The following is a 25,503-nucleotide window of genomic DNA, read 5'->3' as shown; positions in this document are numbered from 1 at the left end:
TGCAGGGATCCGGGGAATTCACAGGCAGTTGAAAGAGTGACTCGCACACTGCAGTAAAAAGGCCCCAACACACAGGTCCAGACTTTAGATCTGGAGATCGTTTGAGTTTTATTCTAAAGATATCACCATTTGAAAAACCGTCAGCCAAGTCTCGGAGAATGATAGCACAAAATTTACCTTTTAAAGTAGTAACACCTTTGCAGACTGGATCATTAATATTTTAGAGCAGTGGTTCCCAGTCCTGGCCCTACTGGTTTTTATTCTAGCCATCTAATCAGGGACTGATTCACACCTGGGTCACCGGGTGAATGAGTTAACTACCTGGCAGGATATAAGACCAGTAGGGCTGTGGCACTCAGGGACCCACAGTTTTAGAGGTATAAAAATATGAGCTTAGCTAACTGTTATATAGCGTTTTGGATATGATTTCTCTTGGTTTCTTAACATCCTTATAGCATCCCATTTTTCACTCTTATTTTAAAGCAGGGCTCTTTAAACCTTTTCAGCCCAGCATCCAGATTCAGCAAATGTAGCCTCTTGCTCTTGGACCCATGAAATCATACCAGCACTCTCGACATGTGGACCCAAACAAAACACCTCAAAACAGCCTTGTTTTTGTGTCACATCACTGAAACAACCATTTTGGGACATGTTACTCATTTTGGGCCACTGTACCATAGTCTTTGAAATGCTGATGGGTTCATTTCTGGCCCATTAGGACCATAAAAGGTAGAGCTTCTGTCTGCAGTTGCCAAATATGAGCTGTCAGAGGCGCTTCGCTGCTTCCATATTTCCGAAGAGTTTCAGAATGTGTCCCACGTAGAGAGATAAATGGAAATGCTCGGCGTACAGTTAGAACAAAGCCTTCATTGTATCCTGCTCTGATAGAGTGGAGGGACTGCTGGCGAGAGGAGAAAATCAATGAGAAGTCACCTCGAGCGTTCCAACCGCAAAAAGAACCAAAAACACGGACGGGGATAATTGAGATCTAAATGATGTTTCCACCGGGAGTCTAAATTGAATGTGGAAGTGACATCATTACCTGGGGCTACTCCATGGAAAACACGTTTTTTTTCCAGCGAAGCAATCAAGAAAACACTCAGGGGGGACTTTCTCTGATTTCACTGGCAGACAGCGGTGGAGAGCAGGAACATATGAAAATAAAATCAGAGACTGTCCATATAGTTTGCATGATAGATTTTAGGGCTTCTGTTTCCTGAATGGAGTCGGGGGGTAAAACAAGTGAGATAACTGTGTGTGTGTGTGTATGAGAGAGACTAAGAGAAAGAGAAAGTTAGTAGTTGCTCTCATCCATGCTGCATACTTATACAGGCCAGTTAAAACAGCCGTATGAAATCTTTGGCAATGCTTTAAGTTTGCCTGGGTATTTTCAAGTTTGGGAAAAGCCCTTAAATCGTTAGTTGATTGATTTTGAACATTACGACAGACCTCACCACTGCCTTATCAAACTAAATTATTCAGTTTATGATACCAATTCAGACACTTTTTCTTATTCCCTCGCTCCATATGCCCCCTCCTCCATCTGTTTCATATATGTTTGGAAAAGAGATCGAGTGTTAAAGGGAATTTCTACTCTACTCACAAACAATGCCTGAATGTATGCTCAATTATGACAATGAAAGATGGAGCACAGCATATTTTTTTTGCCAACCGCCTGGCATGATGTTCCCCCACAGTTGCCTTCAAACTGGTGCGGGCCTATTGTCAAAACAAACATCTCCCGAGCACAATTTGAACGTTGAGCATCTGGCATTTTCAAATTGCTGACGCACGGCTGCTGATTGCTATCATCAGAAACTCCTTCTTAGCAAACTATGGGATGTTTAGGGACTGCGCTACCTGACGCGGCTGTAAAGTGATGGGGGTTTAATTCGAGGAGGTGGAGAAAGGTGGTGTTTGCGAGGAAAGGTGGAAGTCCGCGCAGCATCTGTTTAGCTTGGAGAGGAAGGGGGTTGTGGTGCGGGCGGGCGGGCGGGCATACAGTACTCACACTCTCTCACCGGCTCTCTCTCAGGCCCAGACCTGCGAAGAGGAGCGCAGACCATTACCACAGGCTCAGACAATAAGCACAGGCAGCTGTCTCCAATTTTGCACCAAATTAGCCGATACCTTCCATGCAAATGAGGGTGGTGCGTTTTCGGTGCTCTCTGGGACTTGGATTGCACTTGAAACAGGCGGATGAATAGAAGCATGGTATTATACATTTCACATTTTAGGCATTTAGTTGATGATCTTATCCAGAGCGAATAGAGGCTTCAATTCGAGGTCATCAAAATGACAAGGACCCAAATAGTGTGAACAAAATAAACGTGGGTGAGTGCATCGTCTTAGTTTGTGTGAACATGACAGAAGCAGTCTGACTTTTTCTCCCAACCTTTGTTAGACCTACCTTTGTTTTTTTTTCCTTCTGAAAAATAATGCCAAGGCTCAATAGCTCATATAATGATATCTGGCAAAATAATAAATTGAGACGGAATGTGCCAAGTTTCATTGACTGAAGTTGCAAGCATGTGCCACACTTACTTAGGCCTAAAAATAACTTAAACAGGGACTACTGAATAAATGATCCACTGCTGAGCCCAGAAGGTTCATATAGGCTCAGTCTCATGCCAAATGAAACATTTCTACTGAAATATTTGTGCATTGACATGTTGCCATCTTTGTCCTTGAATTAAATATGCAACTTCAAAAGCTTCGGCCAATTCTGTACTCAGAAACTCAGAAACCAGAAACATAAAAAACTCAAATAAATTTTGGATCATTGTCAAAACAAAATGGCAAAAAGAAGAGAAAAAATTCTGAATCACGACGTGCCTTCCATCCCCGGCCTGGAAATGCTAATACTTATACTATTACTACTGCTACTACTAGTATTACTACTACTACTTCTACTACAACTACTACTACTACTGACAATGATAATAATAATAACTCATGCGTTGACTCAAGCTGCTTCCTGGTATGTGGATGCACAGCGCACCAGTGTAGAGCTGGCTCATGCTCGTGTCACTCCTACCGTACTGCCTGGAGTACGAGCGCACACTGGATTTCCCTTATGCACCGCTGCAAGAGCGCATACCATGATTCCCCTAAGCAGAGCGCATTGCAAAAAGCATTACAAACCAACCAGCCAACCAACGAACACTCAGAACCCAGCTCTTATAGAGATGCTCCTCCCGAGCAGCTAATAATAACCTTTATTTATAAAGCGCTTATCAAGAGTCTGGCTGCAGCATTTTAGACTAACTGTAATCTGAACACTCTGCCGGGACATCATCATCCTCATCATTAAACATCGCCCGCCCCCTGTCCATTCTCTTCAGCTGTAGATAATGCAATGTTACTTTCCTGCTTAGTAAATCAGAAGAAGAGTTATGTAGTTAATTTCCTCCTCCATTTTTTTTTAGTTCTGTAACTGACACGCCTTCAAATACATGTATTTGGTTAAAAGCGCAAAACATCTACATCCTGGTCCCATATTTTAGATTTCCATATTTTAGATAGATAAAATTTTTGTGTGTGTTTAGTTTGTGTTCAGTTAGTAGATCAGAATGCAAAAAGCCTTAGCACCCATGCAAACGTTTGGCAGGTCGCTCTGTCTTACTATTTTACCTTCTCTCTCTAACACACACACACACACACACACACACACACACACACAGCATTTCCCTCCTCATGGGAGGGGTCGTGTTGAATGATAGATGACTCCTACTAAAGAGCCTGCTAAATTTAGAGCTCCACTGCAGCAACCGGCTCCAAAGAGCACAATGTACACACACACACACACACGCACGCACACACACACACACACACACACACACAGGCTTTTGAAGGGTCTTCCTGGCTGTCTATTTGAAGTGCAGTCTCAGTTTCATAGAGACCAGTTTCAACACCTGTCTACCTTCTTCTTGTGTATCCACCTGAATCTCTGCACACACACACACACACACACACACACACACACGCACACACACACACACACACTTACACAGTATCTGAAAGCTTGAAGTATCTCTCTTCTTTTTCTGAAATCATCCTCCTCTAGCTGTAAGTATTTGTGTCCAAAGGCTCAAGAGTCCATTAGTGTGTTTGTGTGTGTGTGTGTGTGTGTGTGTGTGTGTGTGTGTGTGTGTATGTGTGTGTGTGTGTGTGTGTTTGCAGCTCCACTCTACCTCTGGGTTAGGACTAAGACCTCACTGTTTACCTGGCTCAAGGCTAAGATCTCACAGCTTTACTCTTAGAAGAAGTACTATGACCGCTGCCCAGCCACACTGCAGCATGACTGTACTCAGAGAGAGGGAGGGAGGGAGGGAGGGAGAGAGAGAGAGAGAGACAGAGAGAGTTATATTGGTTTGTATACAATTGTCCATGCCACTCTTTCTGTAAAATTGCACCAAGTGGAGCGTACAATGCCTGTGTTCACTCTGCTGTTGAAATCCCCCTGAAACGAGGCTATCATCACCGTGGGCATCTCCTATCAGAAGCACACACACACACACTCTCACACACACACACACACGCACATACACACCCACACACCCACATGCAGTAGATTTACTACGAACAGTGGAGTAGCCATCACTGGATTTTGATATCGATTGGCACTTATGCAAATAGCCTTGTTTGTATTCAGGTGGAGAATCTTATTGACAGCTGGGATCAATAAAAAGATGGGAGGATAGACACAGAGCATAGAGGAGGTAAGGAGAAGAAGAAGGGAGAGGTGGAAGAGAGAAAGAGCTCGGGGGAGAGAGATGGAAACAGAGGAATATGGTAAAGGAGGAGAAAGAGAGAGAGATGGAGGCAAAAAACGAGAGAAAGAACTGACAGAAAGGGCTTCCCACTGGGAGAGACACATGGCGATATGTGAGAGAACGGAGGAATAGCTGCAAGAAATGGAGAGAGACAATAGAAAATGGAACAAACAACAGTCCGCCCCCGACCCCGAAGCCACAGGGCTGCTTACTTCCTACTGATATCGCACAAACACACTCTATCTGGTAGATATGTAAGCAAGGCACACACACACACACACACACAGACAGGTTGATGGACAGACGTGAGATCAATGCAGGCAGACAGGGAAAGGGTACAGCAAGGCAAAATATTACGCAAAATCAGAATTGAAGAGGTGTAATGGGAGCAGGCAGACTTGCGTTGCATCCCTCTCTGCATAATATCATTCATTCATCATCGATAGCGTTATCTCTTATCATATTCTGTCGGGGGCGTCTCACCCTCCTCCGCTATCACAGGCGGCTTCACAAATGAAATCAGCCTTTATTACACACTTTCCGAACCCCCCCTCTCCCTTTCCATGTGGTTTTCCATCACTTTTATTTCTTTCACATCCCTCCATCCCTGGATGATAATACCTCGCTTTTATGAGAGTGGCAAGTAGGTGTTAGATATGTGGAAATGGTGCTGGAGAGGCCACTAAATGACAGGGTGGAGGAGCAATGGCTTTTATTACCTCTCTGACTAGGTGTGTGTGTGTGTGTGTGAGTGTGGAAGAATGCATGAGAGACATTTTGTGTGAGACATTTTCTTAGCGTGGATAGGTGTCTGTGTCTTTGTGTGCGTGTGTGTGTGTGTGTGTGTGTGTGTGTGTGTGTGTGTGTGTTCAAGCGTGCTGTGGTAACTCTGGTTAGAAGAGGCACTCTTGTGTTCAGAATGAAGCACCAGACTTAGGTTGGGGGTAAAAGAAACAACAGTTTATTCCACAACCGGTGGGGGAAAAAGGGAGCGAGGGCAAAAAAAACACCCGGTTCCACCCGGACCGGGGTGTCCGTTAAGCAGGGTCACACACCGGCTGCCACCTGGGGAGACACGCACACACACACACACACATAGAGGGGAGAGGGAGCGAGACACAGTTCAGGTAAGAGAGAGAGCAAACAGCCCATTCATCTACTCACTCTCGTAATTCAATCCCCCCACTTGCGTCCTTCGCGAAGAATTCTCCAAGCCAATTGTGCATCCACATGATAGGCCTTTGTACGTAGCCAATGAAAATGCAGAATCACCGCGAATGGGAACAAACCATCAAACCGCAGGATCAAACGTACCTCAACACCGTTAGTGCAAGGTTTGAACGTGGCCCTGAGTTGCCTTTTCGCCTTGCCGACAGCTGTGCTATCCCCAGGACTGCAGCAATTGAGTGTGCTTGTATTGGTCGTTCATTACTTTGCCTTAGAGCTGCCTGCCTGCAAATGGGCGCTGTCCGTGGTCCTGCATCCCTCCTCTAGCCTTCGTGGAGCGCCTCAGCCTCCCTGGGGCTCCACAGCACTTGGGTGTGTATGAAATTAAGCGTGAGCTGTATAGATGTTTGTCTCTGTGTGTGTGTGTGTGTCTAGACGTTTGTGCAGACGCGGGTTGGTGCACTGTGTACTGTATCTGCGTAGGTGTGTGTGTGTGTGTGTGTGTGTGTGAGTATACGAGAAAGTGGAGACCTTTGATATCACTTTGTGGCAAAAGGGAGCGCAAAAGCCAAATAAAAGAAAAGAACAGCGCAGTAAAAGCCGCTGCTCAGTGCCATTCATCATATTAATCTGGGCCAAATGGGTTCACTGAATCCCTTCTTCTTCCAACGAATCTCTCCCTTTATCCTTCGCCCTTCCCTCCCTCCCTCTCTCTTTGTTTTTTTCCAGCTATTTGTCTTACTTTCCGGCCAAATAACACTCCGCAAACTCCCCTCCCAGGCTTTCTGCCTACCCGAATCGTTTTTAAGAGGAAAAGTTTGCACGCGGAGCAGCTCCGGCCTCCGACTGGCCGAAACACTTCCTGGATGGAGGACGGCCATCAGAATCTGCAGTGAAGATTTATCGTACGGCTCCCACCCTGACCTGAAGTGTGGCGGAGAGACGGATAGAAGAAGAGATGGAGACAGAGTGGTGGAGGGATGGCGCGCTTGGTAGAGGGCTGATAAATTTGGCGTAGGCATATTGGAGGTGCAGGTATTGTCAGGGTTTAGGTAATCAAGAGGAGGCGTGTGATGGATGTAGTGTGGCAGTAGGCGAGATGGCGCCATGCTTCTCCCCGGTCTCTCCATAGTTTGAACTTGTGGGACCTTGTTTCTTCCTGGTTCGTGTTTTTTTTTTCTTTCTAGTGTTTTTTCTGTTCCGCTCTTGCTTACCCTCCTGTTGTCAAAATCTCTTTTTTCTCTCTCTCTCACTCTCTACCTCTCCCTTTCCCTCTCTCTCTGTATTTCCCTTCCCTCATCAACACGTCCACCTTCCCTCGCTGCCACAGCCCTTTCCTGTATAGCTACATCTACTGCTATATTTATACAACGCTGTCAGTCCCAGCATACACTTAGTGACTCACTGGGTCTGCCTGCCTGATGCCAGACGGAAATCCAACATCAGTACAGTACCCTGTACAGTATGAAGTTGGATTTCTGCCATTATCCTCGAGAACCATTACCTCCAACGCTTACCCTGCGCTACACTTGGCATATGTTTATGTGTTTACATGTTGCAAGATCTCCAAGACATGATTTAGCAGCATGGGCGGGACTTTGCACTGCATCTGCTTGAGCCCTCAGTGACTTGGCAAGCTTGGTGAGGCATTCTCAAGTGGATTTGACATGTTATTGAACCTGGGGTTATAGGCTTTTTTTCAAGGCAGACATTTACACATGCAGACATCAGATGTTTCTGAGGAGATAGCTCTCAATGTGGCAATATCTGCTAATGCATAAACGCATGAACTTATACAAAATAAATCTAGTGTAGACATTATGACAGTGTTACACCTATGCTACATGTGTCCGATGCCTGTGCCTCCATTGTAAGTCTATGTAAATTCTTGTAATTTTAAAGGTTTGGTCAGATCTTAATCACAAGCATGTCTCAAAGGGCTTTACAGAGAATAAGCCTACCTAGATCTAACTGATCAACAACCAATCATAGAACAGAATGATGTAACACAAACTTAAGGAAGCAGAAGAACAAAGCACAAGACACAATAGCAAGTTCTAGGAAGACATAAACTACCCAACACCACCAACCTTAGACGTCAATCCATTAAAGGAAAAACTCTCAAGAAAACCTCACACAGACTCTCTCTCTCACACACACACACACACACACACACATACACACAGGTCCCTGGTGCCAGCACTAGACTACAGCGGCCCACTTTGCACTTTACTGCACTCCCGTCTGGCCCTGTTCCAAACCAATCGCTGCCACACTTAGCGCAGCAGCGAGAGTTTCTGTCTCCACAGTTTGACAGCTGTTGCCGTTGATTTGCTGATTGGAAAAGCAGCGATAGTCTTAAGTACTGAAGCCTGTTTGCGTTTTTACAACCCGGCGGTCCTGACAAGAGAACGAAAAGAGGGGAGGGTGAAAGATAGGGCTCAGACTTTATAGGATTAGACCAATGTATTGGCTATCAGGCAGATACCGGCCAGTTATGTCATCCACCTCTGCACCTCTGTAGCTTCAGCAGAGATTCTAACTAAGATCAACTGAGGTCAAATAAAGTACACACCATTTCTGCAAGTGAACGTTCTATATTTAACAGAATTGCAAAGGAAAATGCTTCAGGGGCACGTTAGCCCAAAAGTCGATTTTGGGCCAATGTATTCCCAAAACCACCACTAAGAAATCGCCCAGAAATTACAAGGAGAAAAAAGTGTTTGTGCAGGTTTGTGGGTTTTTTAGACAGTTGGATGGTCAGGAGAAAGGACTGGATGTGTGCTGACAGACTGGCTGACGATGTGGAGTTGAGCCTGTCAGACACTCAGCACAGCAGTTAACAAGTGACCCATGGAAATTGGAACATCCAATTTCAAAGTAGCACAGAGGAAGGGAGGAGAGGGGAGGAGATAAGAGAAGAGTTGGGGAATGAGAGGAGTGGAGTGAATTTTTAGAATGTGGACTTTTAAACTTAACTTTAAAATTCAAACTTCAGTATTACAATATTAATACTGGGCTAGTAACCATTGGGCCAGGCTAGTAGAAATTTCATCCTAGATGGGCTAGAACCCAATATTAGTAAGTTCCTCCCCTGGAAAGGCAACAGAGCGATATCAACACGAACCATTTCTTTTAGCAGCGACTGTGTGCAGCAGTATGCAAAGTGATGGGAAGGTTCGACCCTCACCCGCCCTGCATATAAAACTGACTTCAGCACTACAAAGAGCACAAATCAATTCTCAAATGACAAAGGTTTTTTTTTTGGCGCAGTGGCACAATGACAGATTCAGAAAAAGTTCCGTGTGGAGAATGTCTCCTTGTGCATGTAACCTGAAAGCAGAGCAGATTAAAAGTGGCCAAGGCTCAAAATAGGTAAAAAAATTCTGCCCAGAGCGGTGGTGCTGAAAAGATGTGCGCCACAGTGGGAAAGCAGTTTAACCAGGAGAGAGGGAGACATTGGAGCTGTCCATGGACTTACTGTAGACATTAAAGCCTCCTGTAGTGACTGCATGTTCCATTTCTTTTGTTTTTCATTAAATCACATGGCAGCGAGAGCGTGAAAATGATCAAGCCAATATCCAGCATTTGGGTTTTACTATTTGCCTTGTGTGTTTTCTTCTGATCATCTCAGCACTTTTTTTGTTTACTTTGGTCCCTCCCTCTGTTCTTGGTTTGTAACAGACCTGCTCTATTCACGGGGATTTATAAAGGAAACATGCAAGGTAATCAGGAGCGCTTCTGATACGTAATTAACTGCAATCCCGCAAATCGACACCTCCTGGGCCCCTGAAAACACAGCGCTTGGATGGAATCGGAAATCAAAAGTGTGTGTTCACTGCATAATGCGAGTATGTGAACGTACGTTTGTGCTAAACACATATACACTCTTAGTATTGCTTCATAAACATCTGCCCAGTTTATCCATCAATTATATTTTCAAAGAATTAAATAAAATTGTCCAAATGAACATTATTATTAAAAAAATGTCTCCACTCATTCACTCATTGTATCGCTCTATATAAAACTAACAGGGTGAGAGTGTCAATGTGATCAGTCACTGTAAAATGGCCAAGCAGCCTGAAAACCCTATGGTGATTAGTGTGTATGCATGTGTGTGTGTGTGTGTGTGTGTGTGTGTGTGTGTGTGTGTGTGTGTGTGTAGCCCATTATGAGCTGGTGGAGAGGTCATTTGGCTGTTGACTCCCAGTCTCTGCCGGGAGCTGCTGTATAATTGCTACTCTAATTAGTCACTTTTGCCAGCCGGTAATTCATAGTCACCTTCAAGTACATCCCCTATACACACACACACACACCCTGTATACACACACAAGTGCACACAAACATACACAGAGGCCTGTATGAATGCATGCACGCCCACACATCCACCCCCCACCTCCCCCCACCCCCCCACCCCCCCACACACACACACAAACACAAACACACATCCATCAGAGAGTGTTTCTCCGCTATCACTCTCTTTTAATTGTTTCTTCTATTTTTGTAATTATAGGCTCTCAGACACCCAATTGTGGATGCTCACAACAATTGAAACTATTTCACTGAATGGTTTCCATGTTGACACCGTGTTGACCATGATTTATGGCAATTATCTGACAAATGCGATTGGATGAGAGCCTTTACTGAGAGTCACATATCACTAACCGACTAAAAGTTGAAAGACAGTATTGACAGACAGAGAGACATATAGATAGATAGATAGATAGATAGATAGATAGATAGATAGATTATGGTTACATTTGATTCATCGATACCAAAATGTATTGAGCTGAATAGCAAACACAAACAATTTTAACTACAATGTCTGATATGCCCTTACTAGCTTTATACAACGATTTATGTAACCACATATTGTCTGCAGGTCCTGGCAAAGTAAAGATAACCTCAAGGCCTCAAACTTCCTTGAACACTGCTGAATACAACCATAACTTTTAAAAATGTTGCAATTTCTTGGTGCAGTTTTTCTGGTGAGAAATCAGATAGGTCAAAAGTTTATTTTTGTATTTTTTATTTTTCCATGTTGATGTTTATTTCAGTGGCAGAATTGGTCTTACATTATATTTTAACTAATTCTAACTTAGATTTACCTTAACTTGTCTCAATACTGGAACTGTTTTATGTTATAAATATGGATGATTATTGTATAGTAATTCTTTTTCCAAACCAAATAATTCACCATCTCAATATGATTTAAATATATAAACTGCTATTTGATGGTTTTTGAAAATGTACATTTTGTATACTGCTTTAGCAGTACTGTTTCTGATAAACAGTTATATAATAAAATCATTGAATTGATAGAAAGGGAAAGAATGTGATCATTTCCAGGTTAATTTGCTTGGTACCATACCTGAGATCCAATTTCCCCAACCAATCCAATCCCTTCATTTTCTGCCTCTACTTTGCTTTCACTTTGCCTCTCCCCTACAGTAACTCTCGCTTTGCCTTCCTGGCTCCTCCTCCCCTCCCCTCCTTAAAGTCACCTTGCTCCCAACGCTCATCAATCTCTGTTGTGGATCCTTCCTCCAGCAGGCCCTATACCGCTCCTCCCCCCTTCCCTCACTCCCTCACCCTCTTTCCTCCATCTTTCCCTCCCCCCCTCTCTCTCTCTCTCTCCTACCCTCCCTCAGTCCTCTTTCCCCCTTCCGCATTACAAGCTAAGAATAGCCTCATGTTTGGACTCTTTAATTTCTTTCTTTCTGTCTAGTCATTCCTACACTTCTCAGTTTAGAGCTACAATATGTGACTTTGTGGCTTGAGTCAGCAAAGTGTACGGCAAGTCCTGTCCTCTTCCCCCTCAGTTGGGCAAGTTCATGCCCCAACACTTGTCACTCATCTTGATGATAATGAACTCTGTGGGATAATCAACCTCAATCCCACAGTGGCCATTTTGATTTTACATCACGCTTGAGGTGAGAAATTCTACCCAAAAGATTGGCATATATATTAAACTAGTGTCATTTCAACACAAAAGTTGAGGACTTCAGATAGACCTAAGTTATCAAATTAGCAATCTCGGGAACAAGTACAATGACTGAATTTAGCAACAAAGTTAGCTAGCTTACTAGTTAGTTTGCCACTAGCTAGCTACCTAGGCTAGATTCCAGTAGCTATAGTAAATGTATCTGAAGTAAATTCATCTGTGAAAAGATAAATGTTTGTCCAATTCCATAGGACATAGTTGGGCTGTACTTGCTCCTCCGTGTAGAGGTTCCCACCCGAGTGTGATGTAAGTTCAAAATGGCCGCCATAGGAATAAGGTCCATCTAGCACTGCTCGTTTGCTATGTAGAAAACAGCAGCTAGCTAGCAGTCTGTCAAGCAGTATGCAGGCCTGCTCTGCAGTGCTTCTTAGCCATTTTGCCTCCTTCAGCGTGGAAAAGCAATGTTGATGTTTACCTCTGGTTTTGAATGGGTCTTGTCTCCCGCATTTTTAGCTTTGTTGTATTTTATTGTCTTGCTGCTTTCCGCCATTGTTGTTGTTGCTGTGACTTCCCTGCTTTGTGGCTGCTAGCCTCACTTTGACATCCGCAATCCAGCTCACCTCTGCCATGTCCACAGCAGCGGTATCTACACCCCAAAATGTCCCAAACATCATTGAAAAACCAATTTCAGGCAAACAGCAGGATTTAGGCATAAACACACAGGGTCAGAGACAGAAACAGACACAGCCTGATAATACATAATGTGTCCTATTTATCTGCTGTAATTTCAATGTGAAAAAGTATATTGCATTTTGCAGCTTTAAATCTCTTTTTCTCTCCCGTCTCCTGTCATCCCACTTCCCCTCTCGCTTTCTTCTCAACGCCTGTTCTTACGCCATTTCCCTTCCTCTACCCCCCTTTCATCCTCTCTTTCCCTCCGTCTCCACCCATCTTTCATCTTCACCCTCCCTCTTTTCTTTCCCGTCACCCCACCCACCCACCCCCTGGTCTCAAATCATCTCATCTCTCTTCATTCTTCTTCTTCTTTTTTCCCCATCTTTCTATCTCCTGTTTGAAGTGAGAGGGTTGGGGGGGGGACAGGTCTCTTTAAGACTTTCAACTCCAAAGGACTTGAGGCAACAACTCCCACAGTCAGATTCTAATAGAGACAGAGGAAGAAGAAAAGAAAGTGAATAAGAGAGAAAGAGAGAGAGAGAGATCGCGATTTTGTTTTCTTCTCGGCATCGAGTGCCCAAGAGATGATGAGGGATCTTTGATGTGCGATGTTTCCGTTCTCTACCTCTCCCTCTCTTTCTTTCTCTGTCCTCTGGTTGTTTCACGTCCTCTCTCTCCTTTGTTTGTGTGGTTATTTATTTCATTCGTTCCTTCCGTCTGTCAATTTGCATAAGGCAGAGACAGAGAGAAGGGGGGAGATTGGGGAATAGGAAACTTTTTGCTTCGCTTTCATGAGCGGGGCGAGCCGGAGCAGCTCTCCTACTCCTAAACTTCAACTTCAGCTTTGAAGTTTTGAAGTTGACACTTAATGGTGGTGGATTGACGTGTGTGTTTATGTGTGTATGAATCATAGACTGTAAAGAAAAGATGGACGTAGTGAGTGTGACTGAAGGGCCGTTTTGAAGCCAAAAGTTGGGGTTCATGAGTGCCGCCATGTTGACATTTTTTGGAGCCGGAGCAGCCATAGCGAAGCTGGGGGTTTCCCACAGTGCCGCAGCGCCGCCTGCTATTGGTCCGTAATCAGCGACCTGCGCGATCACTGGACAGGCAACCTGTCAATCACTTGGAAAACGACCCCGTTTTATAACCATTATATCCCATTAATGAGGCAATTATTTTGAAAATCGCCATATGGACACATAGAAGAAGTGAAATTAGCTGCTGAGACCATAATCATAATAATAAAAAATGTATTGATTTTATATTTTGAGTGAGAAGTTGAGCTCTGGTCCCATAGGCATGAATGGAGTTGAGTGGGATTTGGAGTCTTTTTGGAGTCGACCCTAGCGGACGTTGGAGGAACTGCAGCTTTCAGCCACTTCCTTATTGGCTTCAAAATGCACCCGTGGTTTTGGCCGCTTGGTATGAATGTGTGTGTGGGGGATGTTATTACAGGTGGTGTATCATGCGGAATCTCTCTCTTTCTCTCTCTCTCTCTCTCACTCACACACACACACACACATACACACACCCTCACAGTGCCCTGTGGCATACCTCAATAGCCAAGCTTTGAGCTAGTGCCAGTGTATAGTTGGTCCCTGAGCTATTTCCAATCCTGAGGCCTAGCACTGGGCACTGATTCCACCCCCTACACACACACACACACACACACACACACACACACACACACACACAGTCACAAAGTATCTCCATCTGCGTCCAGCTGGTGGCTTCCCAAGCACAGCAGTGCACCTGTTCTCTCAAGCTCTAATCATTTTTCTGACAAGGAGTCGGACTTTGGTGCAATCAACTGGATTCATTAGCTGCTTATCATGCTCTAAAAGTTAACCATCTTCATCGACTTGACCATCGTCTCATTAATTGCCTGAGGGTGGGCTGATCTCGTGGTTTTGTTGCAATGGTGAACTTGCAGAAACCAACAGCTGCTGCATAGAAATCTGAGCAATATAGAGGAAAAGCGATAAAAATGCATCATTAGAAAAATCTAAATCCAACTCTGAGTATCTCTTGCTCTTTGTCTTAGCTTCCTCCCTCTCTTTCTTTCTCAGATACATGCGTACTCACTGCATTCACACTGCCATCAATGTACTTAATGTGTTGACCACTTTTGATACATTGTGACCGGTGCTGGAGTTCCTGACTTTGGTGTCGTGCAGCAACAAAGTTTTGATTAGTGTGATAGGATAACATCCCACGGAGTAATATAATTAACTATACATTCTCATGCTAATTTTATAATGTATAGCTGTATTTTATTTTGCTATCAAATAATAACTTGTGCATCTTACTGTTAACTTACATACTGTATTGGTAATCACAGCTACGGTAATGATGTAATAAAATCTAATATGTCAGCTCCAAATAAATGATTTCCTTCCTAAAAATAGTACACAAGAACTTACCATTAGCACCAACAGTGGAAGCCACTGATCTCCATATGCCGTTTTTTAAGTGTTTTATTCCTATACTCCTTTAAGTAATAATTATACACCATGGGAAACTCTGCATTGCAGTGACCAACTTCTCATCATCCATTTTTTGTCATGAGGAAGAATGTCGTCACATTGGTAGGAAAAAGAGTAGGCACAGAAATCTGATTGGCTGTTGATGGTCAATGAACGCCAAGTCAGCTTTGTTCCAGCCGACAAGCTATTTGTCGGCTGGTTGGCTTTTCATCATTTGATGTGAATATTATTTTTGATATTGTGAGCATTCATAATTCATTGTGGTCATTTATTATTTAAAGAGTGTATATTTGTATAATTAGATGTGATAATTTATTGTTGGACTGTGGCATGGAAAATGTTCCATGCATATCGGTCTAACCCTATAGTCACATGCACCTCCAGTCTAGTAGTATGGACATGTGTGATAATCCAGGGAATAAGCTATAAGTAGTCCTTGAATTGTTCATTCCCTCAACCTCCCTCCATCCCCGGGAGGGATCTCCAACTGACATCCCAACCCAGCTGAGCGAGCCCCCTCTGGTGTAAGACCGCTGCTGTCTCCCCTTTGAAGCATGGAAGAGGAAGTCACCCACCAGGCTCTCGACTCCCATGTGGGCACCAAGCTCTCTTTGAAATACCGATCAGCAAAAACAAGGAGGAATCTGTGCAAGAGGGGGGTAGGGCATTGTCTGTGTGTGTGGACTGTACGTGTCGGGGGAATTGGTTTGTGTGTGTGTGTGTGTGTGTAACCTGCTTTACACACACAGCATGCATCCTGATCTGATTGAGCAAAAATGCATAAAATCCAAGTGTAAATGCACACTGAATATCTGATCACCCAAACCATCAGAAATAAACGCACAGATCCAATAAGTAAACGCTCACAAATCTAACAGGAGGCACGCAGATCAGATAGTAACATACTGGTTAAAAATGAATTGTCAGGATACTGGTGGAGGGGGAATACGCAAAACGAGGTGTTTACTGGCAATTTCTAAGTACATAAATGTTACAAGAGGACATTATGTGTTGCAGCAGTTGGCATGTTTTGGTGAGGGAAAATCCAATTTCAATGTGCAAACTGGAGATGCATTTTAATGTCAGGGAAGCTAAATTCCATCTATAGACACAGTTTCGATACGAGACGCATGTGAACCCCAGGTGTGTAGGGCTCCCGTGCGCCTGCGTGTGTTTGCGCACGTCCCAACATCCTAACAAGCGAATCAAAGCCGATCTCATCAATATCAATCAAATCAGACGCCGCGTCTAAACCACAATGAGATTATCCCCTATCGATGTAGAGCGCCACCCCGGCAGATCGACGTCGCGCATATGCGTTTAGCAGCTGTGCGGAGCGATCACCGATAAGCCAGATGTTGCACCTCGCACCTCGATAGCAGTGGAAATGAACTGGATTGATTAGAGCGCCCATCTGCCGCTGCTAGCGCGGTGTTAAGAAGACAGGCTGCGGAGCGATCTTCATTAGAGAGGGAGAGGTTACCCAGGGCTAAGTGTTCAAAGGCTGGCTCGGGTTCCAGCGGGCGAGCTGAGAGGAGAGAGGGGTGAAGCTCAGCCCGATGAGCGGCCATCGCTGCCACTGCTGGGGTGAAGGGGTAAAGCTTAGCCTGCAGCAGAGGGAAAGAGAGAGATATATATATAGAGAGAGAGAGAGCCAATTAAAATGCACAGCAAGGCAGGGTGAATGGTCAGGCATACTGTAGAGTGGCACAGTTTATCATATTTCAGAACAGGTTAAGCAGGTAATGTTCCGAGGCGTCTTCAGCCAGCATGAAGCGTAGGGGAAACCGTTTTACTTTAAAGCTGCACTAGGCAAGATTTTTATGTAAAAATACACCCGTCTTATCATCCTAAATCACAAAGTGGAGCAGCAACAAAGAAACATGTCCCATTCCCCCTAATTGAGACCCCGTAGATTTGTCCCATTAACAGGAACAGAAACTCAGGAATAGAAACACAAATGAAATACAAACTGTCTCCAGCGATGGCTGAGCCTCTTCACCGCCTCCACCCCCCACTAAGACACTGAGAAGACGTTCGGTTTACTGACGGCACCTTACAGGATTTCTGGGTAGTGAAGACCTTCAAACTTTCAAAAAATTCAAACGGCTATCGCTCACTGGAGCGAGAGAATAAAAGGAGAGCAAAGGATGAGGGAGCAGGCGAGGAGGAGGGCGAGCTCGGCTGCATCTGCCAGGAAACCTTGGCTCAATACTCAAGGCATAAGATATGACTTGTCACTCCGCTGGGGCAGAGTGTGTGTGTGTGTGTGTGTGTGTGTGTGTGTGTGTGTGTGTATGTCCATCTGTCAAGCTTCTCGCCCATTTGTCTGTCTGAGTGTGTGTCTGCCTCTCTGCTGGTCTCTGTGTGTGTGTGTGTGTGTGTGTGCGTGTGTGTCGGCATGTGTCTACATCTCTCTGCCTGAATGGAAGAAAAAATGCTAGTTGTCAGTCAGTGATGTGGCTGCGGGCAGACAGAGAGACAGACAGACTTGCTGGTTCACACACACACACACACACACACACACAGGCAACCCCCCTTGCCCTCAAGGATGGTCTGGACAACACTGATTGCATAGTGTTGTGCATGTGGTTCATAGTTAATATTTTACAGCTGTGTGTGTGTGTGTGTGTGTAGGTGTGTGTGTGTGTGTGTGTGTGTGTGTGTGTGTGTGTGTGTGTGTGTGTGACCGTGAAGGGAATTGGGTGGACTGCACTCCTGGTTCAATTCAGATATGGAGAAAGAGAGAGAGAGAGATGGAGAGTGCTGCAGGAGAGAATGACTCACACACTGTACACACTATGTTTTTTGTGTGTGCATGCATCCTTGTGTGTGCCTGTCACTGCCATTGATTGAATGTGTGTGTGTGTGTGTGTGTGTGTGTGTGTGTGTGTGTGTGTGTGTGTGTGTGTTGGGGTTAGGGTCGGATTTCTGCTTGGATTCCCCCCCCCTCAAACTTACAGGCTCCATGGTTGGCAATATGTTTCAGTAGGTTGGCATCAAAATTAACATTCAGTCAGTAGAACAATCAGTCAGCTTATGTAAGTCTATACAAAGGTGACAAAGTGGATTTATTTAAGCAATAAGCCACTCAAAGCCGTGGTTTACAGCAGGGCCGTAAACAGGAACAGAAACAAAGACAAATTATGAATGTTTCGCCTGCCATGAGTTAGTTGTAGGCTATTTATCTGCACTGTTACCACCTCTGTGTAAAACATAGTAGTAAAAGTAAAAAAAGTAATCTTAAAGTTAAATCTTTAATTGTTTTTTAATCAGTAATATTTAAATTTAATTCAACCCCTTTGGCAATATAGGTCTTGAACAGTAGCTAAGTGGCTGCCAAGTGACATAATTAAATAAGTAATGGTATGAGTGGTGATTTTCAGCTGTTGCAGACAGGGTGTTGGTGCTGGACATATTAATGCAGTAAGGGATCATTCAAAAGTCTAAACCAATGGAATATGAGTCAGGGAGAGAAAGGCAATTTTATTTGATGGGAGGAGTGGAGAGGTGGGAATGTTCAAAAATCTGATGGTTTTATTAATTTGAAATTTATATTTACACCTAGTTAATTTCATAGGGACTTTAAATGAACTGTTATGCAGTCACAGGTATGACTTTATTGCTTAAAATGGCTTCAAACATGACTTGGCCAATCAGAGCTGAGGCCCGGAGCTGTCAGTTTCATAAGAGGAGGATCCTTGTTTTGATGATATCTATATCACTGACTGTCACTCTCTCCTATCAGATCTGTGACAAGGAGTGGCACTACTACGTCATCAACGTGGAGTTTCCCGTGGTGACGCTCTACGTGGACGGCGTGACCTACGACCCCTACCTGGTGACGGACGACTGGCCCATCCACCCCTCCCAGATCGACGTGCAGCTGACAGTCGGAGCCTGCTGGCAAGGTGGGAGGGAGGAGCTTAATGACGGTGATGATGATGATGACGACATGGAGATGATGGCAGAAGTGGTAGAAGTTAAGGATGAGCGTAAATATTGAAACAGAGGTTTAAGTTAACATATAAAAGTAGTCGCAGAATCGTTTGACTTTTCCGGTATCCGTAGCTGTCAGAGCCGCTTCCATATGCAAAGATATGTAAGAATGTTCTCAAAAGGAATCAGTAGCAGGTATGGGAGCCACTGAGTGTGGCACATGTTCTTTGGCCTTGAGTGATCAGTGTGATTAAGAGGAGCTCTTAGTCTGCCTTTGACACGCGATGGATCCGGCCTGAATGAAAGCGCACAATGGAACTGTCCTTTAAAGCGATGGCTGCCACTAATTGCACCAGAATACAAGAAAGGCCACTTTTTCATACAGCGCAGCACACGGCTGCTCATTTGATAGCCCAAATGAGAGTGCTCAATGACGCTTAGTCTTAGATAAAGAGTCAAGATATATCTTTTTCTGCAGGGGGCAGGAGCAGGTCATCTCAAATCCCTTTCATCTGCTGCAGTGACCCCCCCGCTCCCCCCTCCCCCCTCCCTCCTCCTCCCCTCCCATTTCTTTCATTGAATGCTCCAAGCCTTTAGGAGGATTAAAAGGGCCTTGAATAGAAAAGGGAGTTCAGACACTATTTCTGCTTCTTTTAGTGGGGGCTAAGCCTCAGTAAAGAGTTGTAAAGACGTTACTGATATCTTAACACAAGCCATTAGCCACAGCAGATCGCCTTTTCGAAGCGCTGGGCTTTCAGTGGCTAGCATGTCGATTGCAAGCATCTTGCAAAGACCAGCTCTTTCCTTGTCAAAGTTGTCTCAGACTTCCGGAGCCTCAGTTCTTGGAGTGTATTTTAGAACAATGTGGTAAAGAAATCCTGCATTTGAGGGATTGCATTTGTGGGGTTTCCTCTGTTTTTTGTTGTGTTGCTAATTGGCATTGCAGAGACACTGATGTGAAGGAATAAGCATGGGTGGAAAATGTTAAATGATGGAACTGAGAGTTCAGAGTGGGCAACAGGAATAAGACGACAGTATGCAAATGGATGGCAGAGTAAATAAAAAGTCTGTCAGTTCAAAACAACATGGTTGCACTTGGTGGTCATGATATTTTGCAATATTTAATTGAATTTCATGACACACAAAATGCTTTCATCCCTCCGGCCTTCATCAGTGTCTGTGGATAAAACATCCCCTTGCATCTTTATCGCAGGTGAATCCAGTTCCATCAGATTACTCTCACATCAAGTAGGTTTGCATCAAGTCATATCAACTCTATCACAAAAGTATTAGTACAAATCCATAACCTGGTGGTTGAGAAAGGGCTTGTTAATTGCACTTGAATGACAAAGATAAACATATATTCTAGGGTTAGATCCATTTATTGGTTTGCTGATATAACGCCTTGCAGTAAAAATTGGATATCGGTCAGTCAATGTCGTCCACTGTAAATATGATGGAGGTTCCTCCCTGACCACAGCTATGCTTTTATTATTAACAATTTTATGTCAGATGTCTTACCAGAGAAATCATTCCAGTGTGGTGTGGGAGGATTTTATTCAACAGTCTGTAAAACCTGCAGTGAAACCTGCCTCACCCTGCCTTAAAGCAATATTCCACTTAGTTTTAACATGGGGGTTATTTGGCACTTGACCGCCATGAAAACCAGAATATAAACTAATCACCAAGATTGGATGTAGCTGGACGAGTTTGTAGCGTTCGGATTTTTACTTCCAATTCATTTGAATGAGCCACGAAAACAGCCTGAAAACTGACATTTAACACCGTGCCTCCGCCACGAGAACATGGCGGAGGGATACATGCCTCTGCCATGTTCTCATGGGGCATGTATCCCTCTGCTATGTTCTCGTCTATCAATACAAATGCTATTTGGCTAAATTATGTTCTAAAAAAATATGACCAAACATTGAAAATTACAGTAGCGGGATCTGTTTTGAATCTGTTCACAAATGTGTTAGGATACGGATCAAATTTGACAGGAAATACTGAATCTTTGTCATTTTTTTTTATGCTTTTTTGTCATAGAGGTGGGCAAATTTAAAGATATTGAATGTCAGCGCAAAGTGTAGGCTTCAGTCCAAAAATGTCAGTATCGGTCTAACCGTACTATATTCAACCTGTTGGTTGAGAGGAATTTGGCAACTAGGATTAATGTGCTTACAGTGAGCACCAGATGATGAGCCGTTCCTAAGACAGCCAACATCCCGCTGAAGGACATCTGACTGTGGACTAAACCCATTTTTACACCATAGGAAAACCACTAGATTGCATTGCTCATTCATGCTGCATGGGGTATGCTGTTTTCAGGGCCACGTATGAGCTATCGCTGTGTACTCTGAGCTTGTTAGTGTGACCCCCGGCAACATCAAAGCGCCGACTCTTCCGGTTGCTGAGTGTGTGTGTTTGTTGATTTTCATTCTCTCCTATTTTCTAATAGAAGGGTTGCTCCCCTCCATCTTTCTTCCTTCACCTCGGAGAGTCTGAAGTGCTCGCCGCGCCGCTTTCACACAGTCAGCCTGTATTTACCCTCCGACCTGTAGGAGTGTGTTGGTGTTGAGAAGTGCGTAGCGGTTGGAGAGCGAAGGCCAGCGCACTCTTCCTTGTGCTCCCTCAGTCACTTAATCACACACTCAACCTGCTCTGCCTGCCTGACCTCCCTCATCACAGCAGCACACATGCAAACATGCAGGCGGGATGGCAGAGTGTGTGTGTGAATACACGCACATACACACATATATATATATATATATGCACAAACACACATAGACACATACTTTATATACTGTATTTACAGGTGCACACACACACACACAGTGCACTCTCTTTAAAACACATTCACACAATGCAGATGCACACATATACAGATGCACAAACATGCATGCAAACAAATACACAGTACTATCTCTCTCTCTCTCTCTCTCTCTCTCTCTCTCTCTCTCTCAATCCCCCCCCCCCCCCCCACACACACACACACACACACACACACACACAAACTCTCATACACGCACACCAACATAATGATCCTATTCTCCAGCTCACCCATGCCTCTCCAGTCTCCTTTGTTGCTCTTTTGGAAACGGCGAGAATACAAGCGGGCAAAGCAAAAGGTCCGGAGAGCTGGAGAGCGAGGCGGGCTGGACGGAGCGGGCAGAGGGAGCTGACACCATGTAAAAACCACACTCTGTAAAGTGGAGCGATCAGCGGTTTTATCACCCGTATCATTCCCGCTCCGCAGCGTCTCGATAATCCCCTCTCCTCGGCTTTTCTGTTTTTTTTTCTCCCCCCCCATCCCCTCTGTCTGGGACCCTTAATGGTTTCTCTGGCCGCAGCCTAAATTGATAACATCTGTCAGAGCGGGACAGAGCGGATAGGCGGACATCTTGAGAGAGGGCAGGAAAAGGGGAGGAAAGTAGCAGTTGATTTAGGGAGGGAGTGGAGCGAGAGGGGGGAGGACAGGGAGGGAGAGCAGGTGAAGCAAAGAGATAGCAGAAGGCCTGGGAGTCAATTGGGTTTGGCAAGGTGTGGCACTCGCCCAAGTGAGTCCAAATTTGATCTTGTGCTGTCTATCATTATAATCGAGAGCAATGATTAGGCAAAAATGGACCAATGCTCCCTCTAAGCTGTTTGGGGGCCAGTAGGTGTAATAAATTATCACATTGCCCAACATGTTTTTAAGGATTATCTTTTGACATTTCTGCTTTATTGGACAGTTAACAGTAGAGAGAGACAGAAAGAAAGGGGGATGACATGCAACAAAGAAAGTAGCAGGTTGAGCCACAACAATGCCCCCAAATACTAATATCTTGTCAGTCATCAATCATTGCTTCACTTTGTCCCCAGAAATTAAGTCGAAATGTAAGCAGCTTTGGAGGTTTCGGTGGCAAATGAAATTAGATGCAGGGACTTTGCCGTAGCTTAGTCCTTTAGTGGATTAGTGGCAGCAGTGGAGAGAATGGGGCGAAGAGAAGGGAGGAGGAAGCGAGGCAAGAGATTAAAAAAAGGGGAGAAGGAGGAAGAAAGGAATGGAAAGGTGAAGTTTTGATACCCCGAGCTGGTAACCTTTCAGCTAATGAGTGGTTTTGAGGTTCCTCTCACTGGTATTGGCCTTTATGGAGTTCAGAGGACGTACTTCAAATGTGTTGAACTTTTCTTTACCTTTATTTAGCCCAGGCGGGCAGGCTGGGTAACACTTGCTCTTTCACAGCAGCACCCTGCTGTACACTCACACGGTTAGGCTGGGGGCACAAAACATGACTTTTAGGCCAGTAACAGCCATGATTTAGGCATCAGAAGTGATCATTAAAGATTGGACCAAGTCGGTCGCAAGGGATGGTCAGCACAGATGATCTTGTAGCGTGTGAGGGACCTCATGCTCCACCTGCATGTTCATTTTGGTTCTATCTTGTAGTTGAGCTTGTGTTCTTGTGAGATTAGTTGTGTGGTGTTAGGTACAACTCTTGTGTGTGATCCTTTACCTCATGTCAAGTGTGTGATCCCCAAATCTACCTGGTCGTCAAGTGTATGTTCCCCAAATCAAACCAAGTGTGTGTGCCACTACAATGCAATTAGGGCTGCAGCTATCGATTATTTTAGTAATCGAGTATTCTACCGATTATTCCATCGATTAATCGAGTAATCGGATAAGAAATACTTTTGCTTTATTAAAGAGCAATAGTAAATATACAAAAGAGAAAAGCTGTCCGCACGAAGCTGTCCATACGACACTGTGGTTTACTGAAAACGAGGTGAAATAATAATTATTATTGATATTTATTACTAGGCCTAAATATCATACAAGTTCATAAGACTGGCTAATGTACATTTATTTACTATGTTGAAGGGTTGCCCTACACCTGCTGACCCTACTCACTGCAATCAAACTAAACTGAATATACCTGCTGTATTGGACTGGTGCATTTTAGGCTCCAATTGCTACTTACACCACCTGATATTTTGCTTTCTGGGGTATTTTATGCATCACTGTGAGGGGAGTAGGTGTGTGTGTGTGTGTGTGTGTGTATGTATGTGTGTGACTATCATAATAATAACATGAATGAAGCTCAGGCTTTCACAAATTGACTGCAGCATTTTATTTTCTGTGGTTATTTTCTTGAGCAAAACTTAGCTAACTTAGGGACATCATAACTAGCCACCATATTGATTTACGTTCTTAACTAGCCATTACATATAGCCATAATTAACGTGCATTCTTTACTAGCCTTCATCTCATCCCGTTTTAATATTAAGTGCTGACTCCGCCCACCCGGCCAGTTTCGGCGTACGCCGGTAGCAATTACAAGTGGACCCTATCCTACAGTCCCTGCTCTCAGCGGAGGGAAGGAGCTACGCTGTGTGTGGGAAGCGCTGTGACCGTCAGACCTCTCTGGATTAGACAAGCAAGTAGAGAAAACCAGCATCAGCCGAACCAATTTATTGCCAAATGCTTTGGGATTCAACACATTAACATTGCTTCCCATGGTCAGAAAAAGTCGGCAGATTTGTCGCTAGTTGCTTTTGAGAAATAAAGTCGCCAGGGGGGTCTGAAAAGTCGCTAAGTCTAGCGACAAAGTCGGTGGACACTGGATCCGAAACTTTGGACACTTTCTGTCGTTTTCTCTGGCCTGTCTCTTCTCTTCGCCCCTCGCTATTTTCTCTCTCTTTCTCCAGCGCGTTGTGCAACAGTAATAATCATCCGTGCGAAACACTGAGCGTGTATATAGTTATATGGATTAAACGAAGCTTCGATGCAAAGAATTTGCATCGATGATTTTTAGTAATCGAGTTACTCGAGTTTCTCGAGGAATCGTTTCAGCCCTAAATGCAATACCAAAGAAAATGACGTATGTGATGTCCAGTGATGTAGTGTGTCTCCGGTCTTGCACACATTTCACTTGGGAGCTCCACTGGGGCACTTCAGAGATGGAGTGCCTTGCTCAAGGGCACGTCAGAGGTCGTTACTGAGCGACTAAAGAGTGCTAATTGTTCATCGGTGTTGCCTTCCAAAGATGAAAAGCACTCCAATGAGCGAGGTGGCTGTTCCCTTACTGCTGGAAAAGAAACACCCATGAATCTGACTGGCTTTTCATCTCATACAATTCCCACTACTGATAACATTGCCACCTTTTGGTTATTTTGCACAATATATTATATAAAATTGCCGGTATAGAGGGGTCCTGGTAGATAGTAGCATTTATTTTATTCTATAATCTATTATTGGGTGGTGACAGCAGATAACAAGCACCTTGAGATTGTGTTGTATTTTAAAGTGTGCTATATAAATAAAATTCATTATTATATTATTATTAGCCATGCTATTATAGCAGTGTTAGCAAGCATGTAGCTCACTAAAACATGTATCTAATCACAATAAATTTAAAGTGATTTAAAGCAGAACCCTGCTGTGTGCATGCTTTTGTGAGTTAAATTATCATACATTGAAAAACCACCCATAAAACAAATATATTCCTTATTAAAATCAAAGAAACATCAGTGTGTC

At 44.1% G+C, this 25,503-nt stretch overlaps 1 protein-coding gene across 1 annotated transcript in view; it reads left to right on the top strand.

The window, feature by feature from the left end:
* Positions 1-25,503, top strand: part of LOC139910040 (calsyntenin-2-like) — a 208,387-nt gene that overhangs the window by 164,509 nt on the left and 18,375 nt on the right. Inside the window, exon 9 of the mRNA XM_078284020.1 lies at positions 18,796-18,958. Within this exon, the coding sequence (XP_078140146.1) occupies positions 18,796-18,958 (163 nt within the window). The remainder of the gene's footprint in view (positions 1-18,795; positions 18,959-25,503) is intronic.

Source organism: Centroberyx gerrardi, chromosome 6, assembly GCF_048128805.1.
Source record: "Centroberyx gerrardi isolate f3 chromosome 6, fCenGer3.hap1.cur.20231027, whole genome shotgun sequence".
NCBI classification, from domain to species: Eukaryota; Metazoa; Chordata; class Actinopteri; order Beryciformes; family Berycidae; genus Centroberyx; species Centroberyx gerrardi.
This window is presented reverse-complemented; position numbering and strand designations above follow the sequence as displayed.